General features: G+C 38.5%; 1 protein-coding gene across 1 annotated transcript; it reads left to right on the top strand.

Moving 5' to 3' along the window:
* The first annotated feature begins 145 nt into the window (after positions 1–145).
* sec22ba (SEC22 homolog B, vesicle trafficking protein a) lies at positions 146–18,439 on the top strand. The gene is made up of 5 exons (XM_034182887.1): positions 146–276; positions 5,322–5,431; positions 6,278–6,438; positions 6,538–6,684; positions 17,448–18,439. The coding sequence occupies exons 1-5, from the start codon at positions 202–204 to the stop codon at positions 17,600–17,602; spliced, it is 648 nt and encodes a 215-aa protein (XP_034038778.1). The 5' UTR covers positions 146–201; the 3' UTR covers positions 17,603–18,439.
* Positions 18,440–21,720: the final 3,281 nt, after the last annotated feature.

Below are 21,720 nucleotides of genomic sequence, written 5' to 3'. Positions count from 1 at the left end.
CCAGCCAAAAACACACAACACGTTCACTGTGTCCGGGTGAGAACTCCTCTCGTGACGGAGGAGTCGTTGTTTCCACTCGGGTGGAATTTTGTGACCCACCATGAACTTCCGCTCGCCTCTGGTTGCTTCTACATCGTGGTCAGATTAGCCCACTTTTTGAACATTTTAGGGGCAATAAAAGTGTTTGAGACCTTGTTCAGAATGATTTTACTGACAATGATCGTCCGTGTGTCGGACAGAATGCCGCTAGCTGCGTCCATAGAGGAGCACGAGGAGGTATGAACGGAAGCGCACCAGACTCCATTCAAAAAACTGTTAATTTAAAAAAGACGGGTTTCTTCCCAAAAGTAACGGCCCCCTAAATCATAAGTTACATTTGTTTAAGTATGACTTCATTCGGCGTTCACCAGGTGTGTTCACAGGCGCAGTTCTCTTAAATAATAGAGTTTGTCATATTCGCAAATGAAGCAGAAAGGGCTGAAGCACATTGAAAGATGTTTACAAAGTGGTTCCGCTATTTCTAGAGCTGTCTTTAATGCAGTGGATTTAGTTGTCATTAAAGAGTTCATAGCCAAGACTACTACAAAGACAATGACTGTAAAGCAGTTTAATATAAAGAGGTGTTAAAAGTTGCTGTTTAAGTGCTTGTTGCTTTAAGTGGAAACAAGCTGCTGCTGGCCACGCCCCCTCTATGAAGGGTGATGGAGAAAGAGCATTGTTATGCTCTGGTCAGATTAGCTACTAACTAGCGCTCTTGGTGAAATTCTATTGTAGCCGCAGTAATGGTAAATGTACACCAGGTGGAAATATTACTCCATTTCAAGAACCTTGGGACTTGACGATGACCAATATGTTGCCTATAATTGTAGATGAGGGCAGTTGGCATTTGTTGCTTGACGGGTGTTCCCGGGGTGTGGCCAACTCATGGTTATTTGGCGTTACTGTGCACCGTGTTTAATGATACATTATAAAGAACACTGTCACTGAGTTTTTCCTCTGTGCTTGATGTCTTGTAAATAGGGTGACCAGATGTCCCACTTTGTGCCACAAATTGAGATGGTTTCTGGCGTTGTTATTGACTGTCAGGCTTCAGTGTTGAAATGCGTGTTTTTAAAATGTGTGTTTTAAACAACACATTTCAAAACTGAAGCCTGACTGTCAATAACAACACCGGAAACCATCTCAATTTGGGACACAATGTGGGACATCTGGTCACCCTACTTGTAAATCACTTCAGATGTATTATCTTGTTGCAAAATCAGCATTTTTATATTTAGAAATATTTATTACCCCTAAACATTTACAAAATATGTGGTATACTATACTGCTTGTATTTCTTAAAGACTGATGCAAATTACATTCATGACATATTCAGTGACTTGGAAATTTACACGTATCTGTCCCCTGACTTGTTTGAAGAAGACTGGCACTAAAACTGATTATTTTATCTATGGATAACACTGTGACAAATAATGTAACTTGCCCAAAGAAAGGTGGACAAAGTCCCTTAAATGTGTCCCAGATGTGACAGTCAGAACAATAAGACAATGTTTCGTAGATAACATTGGCATCGTCAGCTGTAATCCTGTACACACTGTATGTACATTTTTTTTTGTCACAGTTTTATTCGTCAAAATCATTCAGTATTACAACAGTAAAAATAACGTGTGAAACTACATTTAATGTATGGATTCAAATGTGCTTCACACAAATGATAGCTGTGTTTGGGCAGGAAAGCTGGCAGATTGAACACTAAAAAAAGCAATGTTCCATTATTTCCTCAAAAACATTAAAGTGTACTGCTCCAGTCGTCATGAAGAGAAAACATCCGTTCAATAGTCTTCAAGCGTTTAGAAACCGTAAAAGATGCACTGTAGCAGCGGAACTTCTGGCTAAGAGTGCAATTCTTTACTTTCGTTTTCAGGCGGGTTGCCAGGTCTGCACTTTATAAACCAGCCTGTTAGAAGGCAAGCTGGAATAAGCCGTTTCATCTTGTTTTAGCAGTTTCTTGGGGGGGGCTCATGGATGATTGTAGTAGCACAGTGCCTTGTGGAATAAGCTGTGAGAGCCGCTCCTTATGCGTGTTTTGGACGAATAGGCACTTAACAGCGGAGGTGGGAGCTCACACAGTCAGGCAGGATTTACGCACTATTGAGCATTTGCATTGAGAATGTAACAATGGTCTATTCAGGGGCTGCACCCTTCTAAAGCCACCTTGGCACTTGCACAAATTTGATCCCCGCACTGTCACACAATTTTGTATGCCAATGAATAAACTCCTCGCAAACTGTGTGTAAATGGTGCGAGGCCCTGCACACAGTGACACACAGTGTTTGCGAATAGGTTGCACAATGTTCAGGACTAGGCCACGCAAGTGGCATGAAATTTATATGTGCCAGAAATTTTGAACATTTCAAAATTTTCTTTGTGCACTGGCATGCAGCCTCGTACAATTTACGCATGTTTACAACCATTTAAGGATGAGTTTAATCATTGGCACGCAAGATTATGTGCCAGTGCAGGGATCATATTTGTGCAAATATCAAGGTGGCTTAAGGCTGTGTCCCACAAAGATCTGGCCTTCAGAGACAGCAGTGGCCAAACAAACTGTTCTGGAATGAGATGATTGAGTCCACGGAGCGTTTTGCATTGTATCATAAGCTTGTCCTACCCCGACTCCCTGTTGCCTGGCACCCTTGACAGCTGCATGCAAAAAGCTAACGTATTGGGCTTAACCCATATTTTAGTAATTATTATTCAGTATTTACTTATATTTTCCTTACAAACAGTAGGCTGTTTATTTGCAGTTGTGCATATGTAGCCTGAAAGTGTCTTTTTCATTTGTTTGTTTTACCAACAATTTACCAAAAATACCAACAACATTCATTCGGGGGAGGAGGAGTAACAGGAAGAAAGAGGTCAGGAATGACAATGAGAGGAACAGTAGTAGCCAGTAAACCAGTATTGATCAGTATGTCTGGTATTTATTTTGTTTATTTGTATTTGCAAACTGTTTTTCTTTTTTCACTTTTTTACTGCTCTGTGTGCTTCTTATCCTGTGTGCTGCTATACAATGCTGCTGGAACCTCAGTTTCCTTGAGGGAGTCTTCCCAAGGGATCAGTAAAGTTCTGTCTAATCATATTTTTTGTCTTTGGGGGAAAAATCATGCAATGACTCATGGGACTGTTTAGACCACAAAGGCTACACTTGTTGTATCCTTTGTTTACAGGGGAAAGAAGGCTGCATCCTTTGGCTGCATTTCAAGGAGCTTACAATATGGGACGGCTTAGTCGCACCACGTACGATGCATGCAGCCGACCACCGTAGAAGGGTGCAGCCACTTTATTGAGACTCAGACTACAGGATGCCAAAATCTAATAACTTGAGTTTCACTCTGGTGTGACAGACAGGTTGTCTTTCCCCTCGGTGTGAAAGACAGACAGAGAGACAGGTTGTCTTTCCCTGTGGTCTCACATACAGACAGACAGACAGGTTGTCTTTCCCTTCAGTGTGACAGACATTTTAGAAGACCACACTGGCCATTTTAATCAGCCACTTTATTAGGTACACCAGTTGGATGTGCTCATGAAAGCAAATATGTACTCAGCCAACCACATTGCACAAATACAAAGCGTTGATGCGTGTAGACCTGGTCAGGAGTAGTGGAGTCCTAATAATGTCCTTTGACGGCCCGTAGCTGAACCTGGATGTCGTGTAAATGTTGATGTGTGAGTTATTACATCGTGTAAATGTTGATGTGTGAGTTATTACAGTCAGTCACATTAAAAGTACCACACATGGATTCCTGGTCTTACCCACAATCCACCTCTTTACCTGTTTTTGGGATGGCCGGAGTTAGGCTGAGTCAGGCAGCGCCGAGATGACCACACATAGAACCGCCCCATTTTACCTTCAAACCTGGTTTCCAGTAAACGTGTGGTTGGCATCACGGAGTGTTTGACCAGTTTATATACAGTCTCTGGTCCCGTTTTATTGCACATATCAGTAAAATTCCAATTGCGCTTTGTTTGTTTATTTGATGATGGACTTCCTTTCCAAATGTTTTAATATCGCAAAATTAATTATCCTACAAGAAGGAACACAACTCGGTGTGACTTGGACATGGCAGATTATTTAATTTCACCATTGTGACTGTCAGTAATGTAACATGCATTCTAAACCTATGTGTTGGACAGAAATATGCAAATGGACAGTACGTTTTCGAGGTTGTGTTAACCCACTGCATTAGGCATAACAGTCTAGTTATGCTCTCCTTCTAGTCCCTGCATAACAGGGACTAGAAGGAGAGAGCATATCTCACCCATATTGGCCTCTCTTCATTGGCTTCCTGTTAATTCTAGAATAGAATTTAAAATTCTTTTTCTTACTTATAAGGTTTTGAATAATCAAGTCCCATCTTATCTTAGGGACCTCATAGTACCATATCACCCCAATAGAGCACTTCGCTCTCAGACTGCAGGCTTACTTGTAGTTCCTAGGGTTTGTAAGAGTAGAATGGGAGGCAGAGCCTTCAGCTTTCAGGCTCCTCTCCTCTGGAACCAGCTCCCAATTCGGATGAGGGAGACAGACACCCTCTCTACTTTTAAGATTAGGCTTAAAACTTTCCTTTTTGCTAAAGCTTATAGTTAGGGCTGGATCAGGTGACCCTGAACCATCCCTTAGTTATGCTGCTATAGACTTAGACTGCTGGGGGGTTCCCATGATGCACTGAGTGTTTCTTTCTCTTTTTGCTCTGTATGCACCACTCTGCATTTAATCATTAGTGATTGATCTCTGCTCCCCTCCACAGCATGTCTTTTTCCTGGTTCTCTCCCTCAGCCCCAACCAGTCCCAGCAGAAGACTGCCCCTCCCTGAGCCTGGTTCTGCTGGAGGTTTCTTCCTGTTAAAAGGGGGTTTTTCCTTCCCACTGTTGCCAAGTGCTTGCTCACAGGGGGTCGTTTTGACCGTTGGGGTTTTTCCGTAATTATTGTATGGCCTTGCCTTACAATATAAGTTGTGATTTGGCGCTATATAAATAAAATTGATTTGATTTGATTTGATTAGCCCTTAGCTAACTGCTTTAGCGACAGACAGCCACATCCCAGCCCACAAATTAAAAAAATATAAATAACCATTGTGGGTGAGCCTATTACTGCCCCCTTGTGGCTAAAAGCAGTAACCACTTACTGTCCCTGCCTATAAACCTTTCTGTCTGCCTCCACTGGCTGAGGTGTGCATTCTGAGTGCCCTCCTGTTTTAACTCGGCAACTAGCACAATAGCAGAACAGCATCTGTTGATAAGTCATTATCTTTGCACAGTCAAACAGAGACCTACCAAAGTACCAGAACCAAGCCAAGCAGCTGTGCCGCAAGCTGAACGTCCAGAGTCCAGACCGCTGCACCCTAGAAGCCGGGGAAGTGAACTTTCAGTAAGTCCTCACACGCGCCCCCTGCTGGTGTTCACTCAAATGTTGACAGTATGTGAGTTGGACTCTGTGCTGTTTAAAGGGCATATCACTCCAGTCAACACTTTTAAAACATTAAATACCAGATTATAACTCATGATTTCCAACTCTTTAATTTGTGTGCATCCTGATAAAGCTGATAAAAGTAAAATAAGCCAGGGTGTGTCTGAAAAATACGCAGCAGATTGACAGCCATTTTGATCCATAATCATGATGTAACGTCGGTCACTGACTATTACCTGTCTGAAAGTGACTCCACCTGTGTCCACGAATGGAAAGAATAGAATTCACGGTTAGATCCATGTTTTGAAGACCATTCTCACACTGTACTGTGCTACACTTCTGCAGTCTGTCCCAGTGGCACTCAAAACAACAACAAATGAAAATCTGTCCACCTAATAAACATTACTAGTGATGTGACTACAACATGCTAAAACACACATTTTAACAATTTTGACGTATTCACATTTGAAGTCCAGAAAAAGACACTGTAGAAAATTCAGTTTTTTCCCATTTATTTCAGTATAGGTCCTCTAGGGGCGTTACCCTACATGATGTCAACAAAGTCCACATTCCTCACAGCTTCATGTTTATCAGCAGCAGGTGAAATCAGGCTAAATTTCCCATGTTTATGACTTAATTTCTCAGGGCCCATGGCACCACAAATAGAATGCAATACATCAGTATTTTAATAATTCTTTATTTATTTAGAATAGTCAGCTCATTTGACATTTTATTTACTAGTGATATGCACTTTAAGTTGCAGTAAAGTCAGCGTGAAAACTGATATTTTTTTCCTACTCTTTCCAGCTATGTAATAGCAGAGGGGATTTGCTACCTGACCCTTTGTGAGGCTTCTTTTCCAAAAAAGACTGCTTTTGCATACCTGGAAGAGCTTCACAGTGAGTTCTATGATCAGTACGGAAAGACAACCGCCACGGCATCACGGCCATATTCTTTCATCGAGTTTGGTGAGACCCTCTGTTGTGCTCATCAGACCCTGAGCACCTTTGTAATGTTTTGGTGAAAGAACAACCAGAGTAAATTTCATCCTGTTTGTGTTGTTCCAGACACTTACATCCAGAAAACAAAGAAGTTATACATCAACAACAGAGCCCGGAGGAATTTGGGAAGTATTAATCACGAGCTCCAGGATGTCCAGAGGATTATGGTGGCAAATATTGAGGAAGTTTTGCAGCGAGGAGAAGCACTTTCTGGTAGGTACAATAGTATTTTTTTTTTTTTTTTTTTTTTTTGTAAAGCAGAAGACCCAGGCTTTGGATGTGAGAGAAATTGATAAATGAGCTAATTTTGAGTGACATGTAATTTAAAAACTGCACATACTGTGGCTAATTTGTTTATGCCATTTCAAATACAACCCCAATTCCAATGAATTTGGGACGTTGTGTAAAATGTAAAGAAAAACAGAATACAATGATTTGCAAATCCTATTCAACCTATATTCAAGTGAATACACCTCAAAGACAAGATATTTAATGTTCAAACTGATCAAAATGTATTGTTTTTGTGCAAATATTTGCACAAAAAAGCTGGGACAGTGGCATGTTTACCACTGTGAAATCACCTTTCCTTCTAACAACACTCAATAAGTGTTTGGGAACTGGACACTAATTGTTGAAGCTTTGTAGGTGGAATTTTTTCCCATTCTTGCTTGATGTACGACTTCAGTTGTTCAGCAGTCAGGGGTCTCCGTTGTCGCCACACATTTTCAATGGGCGACAGGTCTGGACTGCAGGCAGGCCAGTCTAGTACCCACACTCTTTTACTACAAAGCCACTCTGTTGTAACACGTGCAGAATGTGGCTTGGCATTGTCTTGCTGAAATAAACAGGGTCTTTGTGGTGTATTCAATTGAATATAGGTTGAAGAGGATTTGCAAATCATTGTATTCTGTTTTTATTTACATTTCACACAACGTCCCAACTTCATTGGAATTGGGGTTGTATAAAGTCTGAAATCTCACACAATTAACCAATCAGATATTTAAAGTAAAGCTGTTCTGCATACAGTATTGACAGTGTTTCTAGTATTATGCAATATTCCAGTTAGTGTTTAAAGCAAAGAAATTAATTTCTTTACAGAGACCACAGCAACCCTGAAAGGATCATTTTGCCTGTTTTTCGTCATCAAGTTGTGTGGAATGTGAGCATGGAACACAAGAGGCAAAACAAAGAGATGACAAATTTGCCTCTTATAGTTACCAAACATCAGTCGTATTCATAATGTGTTAAACTCACTGTTTTCTTTTACTAGCTCCTTCAATTTCATTGCAGGACTGTTAACAATCAAATAGTGTAGCGTGTGCAATTTACACTCCTTTGTAAGTCATCAGCCAGTTGATGGCATCTTCATCAGCTTAATGCAGTCCCTGCAGTCCACTGTCATATTTTGTAATGGGACAGCTGTTTGTGATGTGCCCCATTGTCTGTAAATCTCCACATTGGCACAGATCATTGTTTGTCGGACTCCACCTTTTTCGTAGTACACCACAGTGGCCTTGTCCTGTCCTAAAATGGTTCAAAAGGGACCACAGGCATAGGGGCAGTTCAAAACCAGGCTGTTGGACTGCTGGATCGGCTACTAGAGCACTGTTGACCACATTTGCCAATTTCCAGGCTTGCTGCCATCAACTGGTGACATAGTGTATACTTTGACCACGTAGTGTGATTAAATAGTGTAGTTGAAGAAGTGAAAAAGTACTTTAGTGGCATTAACACATTGTGAATATCTACTGTATTGTGCTGCTGTAAGAGACAAATTTGTCATCTCTTGCTTCTGTAGTTCCATGTGCATATTCTACACAACTGGATGATGAAAAAAGACAAAAGTAGTCTCTCATAACTGCTGTGGCTTCCATAATGAAATGCATTGCATTGCACACCAGAGGGTGTATCACATATATTGCACATATGGTATGTGGAAACCAGACATTACTAAATAAAAATCAACACACAACACAACTGCAATGCGCACATGGTGATTGCACTGTGTTTTCAACCTAATGCTTGGACCGACCTGCATACGAGTATGTATGTGTTGTGTGTGTTCCAAGTTTGATGGACATCGGGCTGAAAAGCACATTTTTCACCTGTGATTCTGGTCACCTTGACCAAAACAAATCCTTGAAGGGCAAAGAACCTTGGAAGGAACAAATAAGCAGATAATTGTTACAGATGTTTTAAGTATTTTAAACAGTTATGATCTTGAGCTTGAACTTTCAAGGTCACCCACAGTGTCAGGTCATTTGTCCAAGCCAAAGTTATAACTTTGCATCAGTGTTTCATACTAACCATAGTTGTAGTCATATATTTAACCAGTTCCTCGAATTAGCCATTTTAAATGAGTTTGACCTTTTTGGCGGTCACCCACGGTCAAAGACTGTGCAATAAATGGTGATTGTGTTGTGTAGTTTTATTTCATTAGCATGACCAAAGCAGATGGTCCCCTCACTGAGTCTGGTCTGCTTGAGGTTTATTCCTGTTGGGGGGAAAAAAAAAAACTTAAAACTTGATGGAGCCTAACCATTGTTGCCAGTGTGCTTACTCATACAGTGAGGAAAATAAGTATTTGAACACCATGCGATTTTGCAAGTTCTCCCACTTAGAAATCATGGAGGGGTCTAAAATTTTCATCTTAGGTGCATGTCCACTGTGAGAGACATAATCTAAAAAAAAATCCAGAAATCACAATGTATGATTTTTTAATAATTTATTTGTATGTTACTGCTGCAAATAAGTATTTGAACACCTGTGAAAATCATTGTTAATATTTGGTACAGTAGCCTTTGTTTGCAATTATAGAGGTCAAATGTTTCCTGTAGTTTTTTGCCAGGCTTGCACACACTGCAGCAGGGATTTTGGTCCACTCCTCCATACAGATCTTCTCCAAATCTTTCAGGTTTGGAGTTTAAGCTCCCTCCAAAGATTTTCTATTGAGTTCAGGTCTGGAGACTGGCCAGGCCACTCCAGGACCTTGAAATGCTTCTTACAGAGCCCCTCCTTAATTGCCCTGGCTGTGTGTTTGGGGTCATTGTCATGCTGGAAGACCCAGCCATGACCCATATTCAATGCTCTTACTGAGGGAAGGAGGTTGTTTTCTAAAATCTCGCAATACATGACCCCATCCATCCTCCCTTCAATACGGTGCAGTCGCCCTGGCCCCTTTGCAGAAGAGCACCCCCAGAGTATGATGTTTCCACCCCCGTGTTTCACGGTTGGGATGGTTTTCTTGGGGTTTTTCTCATCCTCTAAACATGGTAATTGGAGTTTATTCCAAAAAGCTCTATTCTGGTCTCATCTGACCAATGACCTTCTCCCATGCCTCCTCTGGATCATCCAGATGGTCACTGGGCCTGGACATGTGCTGGCTTGAGCAGGGGGACCTTGCTGCCCTGCAGGATTTTAAACCATGACAGCATCATGTGTTATTAATGTAATCTTTGTGACTGTGGTCCTAGCTCTCTTCAGGTCATTGACCTGGTCCTCCTGTGTAGTTCTGAGCTTTCTTAGAATCATCCTTACCCCACAAAATGAGATCTTGCATGGAATCCCAGACCGAGGGAGATTGACAGTCATCTTGTGTTTCTTTCACTTTCTAATAAATAATCATAACAGTTGTTGTCTTCTACCAAGCTGCTTGCCTGTTGTCCTGTAGTCCATCCCAGCCTTGTGCAGGTCTACAGTTTTTTCTCTGGTGTCCTTAGCTCTTTGGTCTTGGCTATGGTGGACAGGTTGGAGTGTGATTGATTGAGTGTGTGAACAGGTGTCTTTTATACAGGTAACAAGTTTAAACGGGTGCAATTAATACAGGTATGCAGTGCAGAATATTTCATTCATTTAAAAGAAAATAAAAAACAGAAAAGCAGAATCAACAAAACACCACAAACCACTGAATGAAAAGGAGCAGTTTAGAAGAACAAGTCTTATATACTCTGCCCCCTTTTTTACAATATAATCTCACAAAGCATCATCAATCGACACACGAATAATTACATTTCTATGATTTTGTCACATGCCACCAACTTATTTCCTAATTTTAACCATTATTTATAAGATTACACCCCTAACAGATTACATTTTAAACTTCAAACATTCTAAACATTATTAACAGCTTACATTTTAGCTTTGTCACAGTCCACTGACCTATTTCATAGTTTCATACTTTTGAAATACATCAAGTTTAATACATTTTTTTAATAATTTAAGCGACCTTGATTCTTTGATTTCTTTGCAGAGGTTGTTCCATAATTTTACACCATTGACTGCAATACTCCGTTCCTTTATCTTGGTTCTAAATCTTGGTTTCTTAAAGACTTCTATGCCCTTCAAATTATAACTACTTACTCTTTTTTCAAACATATTTTGAATGTTTATTGGTAAGGTATTGTTATTCGCTTTGTACATTGTTTGTAATAATTTCAAATCAACTAAATCATGAAATTTAAGTACCCTATACTTAACGAACAATGGATTAGATGGATCTCTAAATCAACTGTTGCTAATCACGTTTACAGCTCTTTTCTGCAAAATAAATAAAGGTTGTGTATAAGTTATACATGTTGATCCCAAGATTTCTACACAATAAGTCAAATATGGAACAATCAATGAATTGTACAATATTAATAATCCATAATTATTTAATGAATATTTAACTTTATGCAAAACAGCAATGGCTTTCGCTATCTTTCCATTTATGTAGTTTATATGTGACTTCCATGCAAAATCCTCATCAATCATAACTCCTAGAAATTTCGTTTCTTTTACCCTTTGAATGTCCATTCCATCTATTTTTATTGACACCTCATTTTTTTTACTCTGTCATTAAACAATATGAAGTTTGTTTTATTAAGATTAAGTGACAATCTGTTTGTATCAAACCAATATGTAACTTTTTCCAACTCTGTATTTATCACCTGTACTACTTCCTGTATATCTGATCCAGAGTAAAATAATGTTGTATCGTCAGCAAATAAAATGCTACCAAGTACCTTTGACACATTCACAAAATCATTAATATACAAAATGAACAGTTTAGGTCCAAGTACCGATCCTTGTGGTACTCCACACATAATATTACACAATTCTGATTTAGTGTTATTTATCTGAACAAACTGTTTTCTATTTTCTAAGTAGCTTTTTACCCATTGATGTGCAATCCCTCTTATTTCATATTGTTGTAACTTATGAAGCAATCTTGAATGATCAGTAACATCAAAAGCTTTTTTCAAATCAATAAAAACACTTACAAAATAATCCTTATTATCTATTGCTGTTGATATTTTCTCTGTTAATTCCATAATTGCCATAGCTGTCGAATGTTTTGTTCTAAATCCATACTGAGCATTCTTTAAAATATGATGTTTCTCAATGAATTTAACCAACCTTGTCACAAAAACATTTTCCATAATTTTAGAAAACTGTGGAAGAAATGACACTGGCCTGTAATTTGAAACATTATGTTTGTCTCCATTTTTATATAATGGGAGTACCGTGGCAATTTTCATTTCTTCTGGAAAAATTCCTGTTGACAGAGACAGATTACAAATGTAAGTGAATGGTTCAATAACAGTTTCATCATGTCTAAATCGTCATAGTCAGTTGATCTTTTGCTTACACAGTTTTTTACAATATTCCTTATTTCATCTTTTTCCACATTGTTAAGGAAAATACTATTGACCGTATTTACAATAGTATTTAATTTATCTTCTACTATTGGTTTATTTCCCACCAGATTTGATCCCACCTTCGAAAAATAATCATTAAACTCATTTACAACTTCTTTTATGTCATATATCTCTTTATTTTCCTTGACAAGGTAGTTCGGAAAAGTTGATTTCACTCCATCACTTTCCTTCACCCTTTTTATAATTCCCCATGTTGCCCTCATATTATCTTTACTCTTATTCAATTGTTCACTATAATAATCTTTTTTTTGTTTCCTAATTATTGTCAATAGTTTATTTTTATATTTTTTGTATCTGTATTCTGTTTCCTTTGTTTGCATTTTTAAAAAGCACCTGTATAAATAGTTTTTCTTTACACAAGCATGTTTTATTCCCTTGGTCAGCCATGGTTTATCTACTCTTTTCTTACTAGTTTTTATTAATTTACAATTTTTATTATATGATTTCATCAGTATTTTCATAAATGAACTATATGCTACATTAACATCACCGACATAAACTTCTTCCCAATTTTGATTAAGATCATAATTTAATGCCTCTAAGGCTTTTAATGACTTATCTCTTTTAAAGTTTATATCAGTTTTTTTATGCCTCTTTTTATATTTAAATATTGAAAAAACTGGTAAATGATCACTGAGATCTGTCATCAATATCCCATTCTTAATAATTTCATCTGTTCTATTTGTGAATATATTATCAATTACAGTTGCACTTTGTGATGTAATTCTGGTTGGTTTTGTTATCAAAGGGAATAAGCCCAAGCTGCTCATTGAATTCACAAAATCACTTACTCTTTGGCAAGTGGAACTTTCCACATTAACATTAAAGTCTCCACACATAAAGAGTGTTTTATTTTTGATTTGATGGAATAATTCTATTATTTTATCTGTAAATTTCACAACACAAGAATCTGGTGCTCTGTATACACAACTGATAAGAATATTTTTAGATGTTTCCTGTGCAATTTCCACTGTTAAAATTTCTTTAACATCATCTATAATTGTCATTTCTTCTACAATTTTGCATGTCAGATCTGTTTTTATGTACAAAGCAATGCCTCCGCCTTTTTTTTCCTCTTCTATTTACAAAATATAACTCATATCCCTCCATTTGAACATCAGCCATAAGGTCATTTTTAAGCCAAGATTCTGTGATTGCAACAATGCTAAATCTATTTTTAAACTGGTTTAAATAATCTTTTATTTTTGACATTTTACAGTACAAGCTTCGGATGTTTATATGTATGTGACAGAGTATCTACAGTGATTTTTTCACTATTTAACTGTTTTTCCATATAATACTCACAACCAATTGTAGTCAAATCACATATACTTTCATCAATATTAGTATCTATGTCATATATTTTATCATCTGTTTCCATGTTTGATCTGATTTTTGTTGGTCATACTACCAACTACCAAAAGAGCTTCATCTTCAATATTTCTAAATGGTAAAGTATAATCCATATCCATACTTGTCATTTGTCGTTTTCATTGTCTGTTAAAGCCATAAGGCCAAACATTTGTCCACAATTGTTTATCCATAATCTCCAGTCTTCACACATTTCCACCAAAAAAATGTAAACTCGTCATTAACAGCTGTGATCATTTCAGTTTTATTTATATTGTTCTAAGTCTTTGAGTTCTCTTATCATCACAACTTTTGCTTCTTCAGGTGTATCATTCAAACGGATCATTACTTTGCAATTTCTCGTCCACGTTGCTTGTATCTTGTTTTGTTTTCTCATAATGCGTGCATGCCTGGCAATTTCAGCATTCTTTCTTGTCAAGTGCACATCAAGAGCCCTCTTATCTGCCCACAGATAAGAGGGCTTCTTAAAGAAAAATTAACAGGTCTGTGTGAGCCAGAATTCTTTCTGGTTGGTAGGGGTTCAAATACTTATTTGCAGCAGTAACATACAAATAAATTATTAAAAAATCATACATTGTGATTTCCAGATTTTTTTTTTTTTTTTTTTTTAGATTATGTCTCTCACAGTGGACATGTACCTAAGATGAAAATTTCAGTCCCCTCCATGATTTCTAATAAGTGGGAGAACTTGCAAAATCGCAGGGTGTTCAAATACTTATTTTCCTCACTGTAGGTGGGTAAGGTTTGAACCTTGATAATATATTGTACTTTGGGGTGACTTTGGTTGTGATTTGGTGCTGCATAACTAAACATAATTGCACTTCAATGAATTCTGTAGAATAGTCATTCTAAACATCACTTATATACACTCAACAAAAATATAAACGCAACATTTTTGGTTTTGCTTCCATTTTGTATGATATGAACTCAAAGATCTAAAACGTTTTCCACATACACAATATCACCATTTCCCTCAAATATTGTTCACAAACCAGTCTAAATCTGTGATAGTGAGCACTTCTCCTTTGCTGAGATAATCTATCCCACCTCACAGGTGTGCCATATCAAGATGCTGATTAGACACCATGATTAGTGCACAGGTGTGCCTTAGACTGCCCACAATAAAAGGCCACTCTGAAAGGTGCAGTTTTATCACACAGCACAATGCCACAGATGTTGCAAGATTTGAGGGAGCGTGCAATTGGCATGCTGACAGCAGGAATGTCAACCAGAGCTGTTGCTCGTGTATTGAATGTTCATTTCTCTACCATAAGCCGTCTCCAAAGGCGTTTCAGAGAATTTGGCAGTACATCCAACCAGCCTCACAACCACAGACCACGTGTAACCACACCAGCCCAGGACCTCCACATCCAGCATGTTCACCTCCAAGATCGTCTGAGACCAGCCACTCGGACAGCTGCTGAAACAATCGGTTTGCATAACCAAAGAATTTCTGCACAAACTGTCAGAAACTGTCTCAGGGAAGCTCATCTGCATGCTCATCGTCCTCATCGGGGTCTCGACCTGACTCCAGTTCGTCGTCGTAACTGACTTGAGTGGGCAAATGCTCACATTCGCTGGCGTTTGGCACGTTGGAGAGGTGTTCTCTTCACGGATGATGCGAAGGAGATGTGTTGCACTGCATGAGGCAAATGGTGGTCACACCAGATACTGACTGGTATCCCCTCCCAATAAAACAAAACTGCACCTTTCAGAGTGGCCTTTTATTGTGGGCAGTCTAAGGCACACCTGTGCACTAATCATGGTATCTAATCAGCATCTTGATATGGCACACCTGTGAGGTGGGATGGATTATCTCAGCAAAGGAGAAGTGCTCACTATCACAGATTTAGACTGGTTTGTGAACAATATTTGAGGGAAATGGTGATATTGTGTATGTGGAAAAAGTTTTAGATCTTTGAGTTCATCTCATACAAAATGGGAGCAAAACCAAAAGTGTTGCGTTTATATTTTTGTTGAGTATATAAACATTGGGTCCACATTAGTGTGTAATTTCTGCTGTAACTGCTGAAATATCCCTTTGGGGACGAATAAAGTAAATCTGCTTGTCTGTCTGTCCGTCCGCCAATCAATAATACAAAGTACACTACAACACTGCATGTAAATCCCAAGAAGGTGCAACTTATACTCCAATGCAACTGGATTTTTCCTTTTCAAGAGACATTTTTAACAGGTGCAGTGTATATTCCAGAAAATACGGTAGCTTGGTTGTGCTTCTTGCTGCCAGTGGCAGTATATGGTGGACTGATCATATGGAGGTCTGTGCTTTAATACAAAGGTGGATCAGTATGATTTTAGATTAATATTTCAGAGGGAAAACATAAGTTATTATGATGGGGGCCTGTGAGATCTAGCATTGCTTGTAAGGATGCGTTTGGGAGCTTTTTGGTGCATTCTTTTAAAAATAACTGCATTAGTGACACAGGACATATTGAAATTAAGGAATTACTGAGCATCTACTAACCATGTGGCATGTGGCTGGCAGGTTTATGGGATTTTATTCATTCATTCATTTGTTCCCTTACTGGGTACATTCCGAGGTTTCTGCAAAGTGTAGAAACAAAAACCTGTTTGTGTTTTTTGCATTGCACTGAATTTTGTTTTGTCTTGCTACGTTTATTTTGTATATCAATGACTTTGTGAATGTATCTAAAGTACTTGGCAGCATATTATTTGCTGATGATACAACATTATTTTACTCTGGATCAGATATACAGGAAGTAGTACAAGTGATAAATACAGAGTTGGAAAAAGTTAAACATTCGTTTGATATAAACAGATTGTCACTAAATGTTAATAAGACAAATTTCATATTGTTTAATGACAGAGTGGAAAAAAATGATGTGTCATTAAAAATAGATGGAATGGACATACAAAGGGTAAAAGAAACGAAATTTCTAGGAGTCATGATTGATGAAGATCTTACATGGAAGTCACACATAAATTACACAAAAGGAAAAATAGCGAAAGCCATTGCTGTTTTGCATAAAGTAAAATTTTCGTTAAATAGTTATGGTTTATTAACATTATACAATTCAGTGATTGTCCCATATTTAACTTATTGTGTAGAAATCTGGAGATCAACTTGTATAACTTATACACAACCATTATTTATTCTGCAGAAAAGAGCTTTAAAAATGATTAGCAATAGTCGTTTTAGAGATCCATCTAATCCATTATTCATTAACTATAGGGTACTTAAATTTCATGATTTAGTTGATTTGACAATATTACAAACAATGCACCAAGCTAATAAAAATACCTTACCAATAAACATTCAAAATATGTTTGAAAAAAGAGTAAGCAGTTATAATTTGAAAGGAATAGAAGTCTTTAAAAAACCAAGATTCAGAACCAAAGTAGTATTGCAGTGAATGGTGTAAAATTATGGAACAACCTCAGCAAAGAAATCAAAGAATCAGGGTCGCTTAAAGTATTTTAAAAACGTATTAAACTAGATGTATTAAGTAAGTATGAAACTATGAAATAAGTCAGTGGGTTGTGACAAAGTCTAAAATGTAATCTGTTAATAATGTCTAAAATGTTTTAAGTCTAAAATGTAACCTGTTAAAAATGTAATCTTTTAAATAATGGCTAAAATTATGAAATAAGTCAGTGGTATGTGACAAAGTCGAAATGTAATCTGTTAAATAATGTTAAATAATGATGCTTAAAATTGAAAGATTGTATTGTAAAAAGGGGCAGAAAATATAAGACTTGTTCTTCCCTCTGCTCCTTTTCATTCAATGTCTTGTAATATATAAATTTCTGCTTTTCTGTTTTCTTTAAATGAATGAAATAAATATTGAAAAAAAAGTATGTGGCATTGTTACACTGTTAAGAAGAAATGATGTCCTGTCCTGTTTATGTTCACACGCCTTTCAGCTCTGGACACAAAAGCCAGTGACCTGTCCGGCCTGTCGAAGAAGTACCGCAGTGACGCCAAATACCTCAACATCCGCTCCATATATGCTAAGGTGGCTGCTGTGGCCGTGTTCGTCATCACGCTCATCGTCTACCTGCGCTTCTGGTGGCTCTAAAACATGGATAGATTGTTCTGCAGCTGGTGTGTTCTGTTGGGTACCAGCGTGCCTTCATGTTTCCGTGTTCCTTCTTTCTGCGTGGGCTGCACAGCGCATACATGCTGATCTCTGGTGGAGGGAAGCAAATGCTTCACGGTGATTTTGATTTAATCTGTTTCACTGCTAGAGTCCAGAGCAGGCAGCTCAGTGGGTAAGTTCAAATACTTTTGTAGACCTGGGTTTGAGTCCCGATCACACCATCTGTCTGTGTTCTTGGACAAGATGTTAAGCTGCGTCTTCCCAGTCCAACCAGCTGTAAATGGGTACCGTCTTGGCCGGGGAAGTAGCCTGCGCTGGACAGGTGTCCTGTCCAGCAGGAGTCTGCTTCACTGAATCCGCATGTAAACAGCGACGGACTCAGGGCCTATGTAGGACTTACTGCTGGTTCTGGAAGAGAAGGGGTTGAGAAATGGCTGTTTACACACTCATGAGAGTTTTGAGGGTAAATCGTCTGTCTGTATGCAGTGTTGTTGTGGACTCAATACTGTGATAAAATATTTAGTGTTCAAAGTTTACACAATTTTGAGAAATGTGTAATGATGGCTGAGAGCCAGGAAACAAATTTGTGTTTAGAAGAAAATTATTTTTTTTTGTGATAATGTTATTATTGGGTTTTGCATAGTAACCTTTTTTTGTAATGATGATGTTTTGGGTCACATGGTTATGGGCAGTGGTAGACTAAGGTAAGTGCCTGTGGACCTGCATGGTTATTGTTATCAGGTGTGCTCCTCTGTGATAGGTTTAAAGCTCTCTTGGTAGTTTTAATATGACTATATTAAAACTGAACTCAAGCCTTTGAACCTCTGACTGTTTTATTTGTGATCAATCTTGTTTTGAAATAGTACATCTGAGGTGTTACTTTAGAGTAAAGTGGGCAACTGTCCCAGGAATTCCAAATCCACTGTACACTCAAGCTGTAATGTGTTCTTTTTAAAGCTCCAGTGTGAATTGGTGTCATCTTTAGATGACATTGCAGATTGAATTATGTCATCTCCATTTACATTTTTCCCCCTTTGACATTTTAATTTCTTTGGTGAAGAAGATTCATGCTCCTTTGCCTTCTAATGTGATAAGCAGCATGTATGATCCTCCATTTCACAAAAATGAGGATTCTTACACTTGTTAGCCTGCCCTAGGAACCAGACACAGCGTACAGTGGAGTAGCCACTGATTCCTTTTTCAGTGCATTTGGAAAGTATTCATAGCACTTCACTTTTTAAAACACATCCTTATCCCAAAATGGAGTAATTTTTTCCCTCAAAATTCTAATCACAACACCCAATAATGACAACATGAAAAAAGTTTTTTTTTTGCATATTTATAAAAAATGGAAATCACGTGTACATATAAGTATTTACACCCTTTGCTCAATACTTTGTTGATGCACCTTTGGCAGGAATTACAGCCTCACATTTTCTTGAATATGATGCCACAAGCTTGGTGCACCTATCTTTGGGGAGTTTTGTCCATTCCTCTTTGCAGCACCTATCAAACTCCATCCAGTTAGATGGGGAGTGTCAGTGCAAAGCCATTTTCAGATCTCTCTAGAGATGTTCCATCAAATTCAGGTCTGGGCTCTGGTTGGGCCACTCAAGGACATTCACAGAGTTGTCCTGAAGCCACTCCTTTGATATCTTGAGATGCACCAGTATATTGCTCTGCTATGAGTCACAATTGGGTCATAATGTTGCCGCAGCAATTGTCTGCCTTCATTTTCCTTCATAAATTGTGAGTAGAACACACAAACAACAAGATGTGACAAATGACTACAAAAACAGCAGAGACAATATGGACAGCAACAAAGACCATGTGGAAACAAATTACAAAACAGAAGCCTGAAAAAAGGGAACATGAATGTCTGATTGGAGTATTGATAGCAAAAATGTGCAGAGTTCCATATAAGTTGCAGAGCACATTAAATAAATGTGGCTTACATGAATGTATGTGTGCTACCATTCTGCTTTGTGTACACCTGATCCTGTCAGCTCTAAGAAGCTAAGCAGAGTAGGTCCTGATTGTGGCCCCAGTCAAGGGACAGAGGAATGCTGTCTGTCCTTTCAAAACTACTACCAATACCTTTTCATAGATTGGAGACAACTTTACCAAATTTGCATCAGGGCTGCATCCATCTAGGTCAAGTTGACTGATGAGTGACCTTGACCAAATATTTGAAAGTCATAGAGCTAAAACTGTGTGTGAGAGCGATGAAGACTGTACTCTCAATAACCTTCAAAGGATTTCAGATGGGTTTCAGCAAACATGCATCCCTTCAAGGTCTAGGCCAACCTCAATTGTGATTGATGACCTAATTTTGTAGATCATAGGGCCAAAAATATGCAATACTTTACTCCCCATTAACTTTTCAAAGTAATAAAACGTTTTACCAAATTGGGAGCAAGGATATTTCTATTGAATGTCAAGGTCAAGTTCGATCATGAATGGCCTTCACCTAATTTTGAAGGTCACAGAGCCAAAAATTGTGTCTGTGTACAATGAACACTGACCACTATAAATTTCCAGGGGTTTCATATGCAGCAAGGACACATCCCTTGAAGACTTAGGTCAGGTTCCTTCTCCAGCACTGCAGCCTTCATGCCCTTTTCACTCCAACTTCCCCATCTTTTCCAAACTCAATAAAATCACTACTAACAAATTGTTCCTGGTTGCCATTTTTCTCTGAATATAGTCTCCTCAATAAAAACTTGGAAAGTATTATCCACAGTGATCATTACAATGCAGTTTGAAGTTGCTTTGTTACATTCGTATTATGACTGCATGAGAATATTGGCCAATCACAAATGCAGTGCATCCAGAAACTATTCACAGCGCTTCACTTTTTCCACATTTTATGTTACAGCCTTATTCCAAAATGGATGAAACAATTTTTTCCCTCAAAGTTCTACACACAATTCCTCATAATGACTATGTGAAAAGTTGTTTTTTTTTTTTAGATTTCTGCAAATTTATTAAAACTAAAAAACTATGAAATCATGGGTACATAAGTATACTCAACAAAAATATAAACGCAACACTTTTGGTTTTGCTCCCATTTTGTATGAGATGAACTCAACGATCTAAAACTTTTTCCACATACACAATATCACCATTTCCCTCAAATACTGTGCACAAACCAGTCTAAATCTGTGATAGTGAGCACTTCTCCTTTGTTGAGATAATCCATCCCACCTCACAGGTGTGCCATATCAAGATGCTGATTAGACACCATGATTAGTGCACAGGTGTGCCTTAGACTGCCCACAATAAAAGGCCACTCTGAAAGGTGCAGTTTTGTTTTATTGGGGGGGGGATACCAGTCAGTATCTGGTGTGACCACCATTTGCCTCATGCAGTGCAACACATCTCCTTCGCATCATCCGTGAAGAGAACACCTCTCCAACATGCCAAACGGCAGCGAATGTGAGCATTTGCCCACTCAAATCGGTTACGACGACGAACTGGAGTCAGGTCGAGACCCCGATGAGGACGACGAGCATGCAGATGAGCTTCCCTGAGACAGTTTATGACAGTTTGTGCAGAAATTCTTTGGTTATGCAAACCGATTGTTCCAGCAGCTGTCCGAGTGGCTGGTCTCAGATGATCTTGGAGGTGAACATGCTGGATGTGGAGGTCCTGGGCTGGTGTGGTTACACGTGGTCTGCGGTTGTGAGGCTGGTTGGATGTACTGCCAAATTCTCTGAAACGCCTTTGGAGACGGCTTATGGTAGAGAAATGAACATTCAATACACGAGCAACAGTTCTGGTTGACATTCCTGCTATCAGCATGCCAATTGCACGCTCCCTCAAATCTTGCGACATCTGTGGCATTGTGCTGTGTGATAAAACTGCACCTTTCAGAGTGGCCTTTTATTGTGGGCAGTCTAAGGCACACCTGTGCACTAATCATGGTGTCTAATCAGCATCTTGGTATGGCACACCTGTGAGGTGGGATGGATTATCTCAGCAAAGGAGAAGTGCTCACTATCACAGATTTAGACTGGTTTGTGAACAATATTTGAGAGAAATGGTGATATTGTATATGTGGAAAAAGTTTTAGATCTTTGAGTTCATCTCATACA

The sequence above is a fragment of the Thalassophryne amazonica genome, chromosome 12 (genome assembly GCF_902500255.1).
Source record: "Thalassophryne amazonica chromosome 12, fThaAma1.1, whole genome shotgun sequence".
Classification (NCBI taxonomy): Eukaryota; Metazoa; Chordata; class Actinopteri; order Batrachoidiformes; family Batrachoididae; genus Thalassophryne; species Thalassophryne amazonica.
The sequence above is the reverse complement of the archived record's forward strand: the minus strand, read 5'-3'. Positions and strand labels throughout refer to the sequence as shown.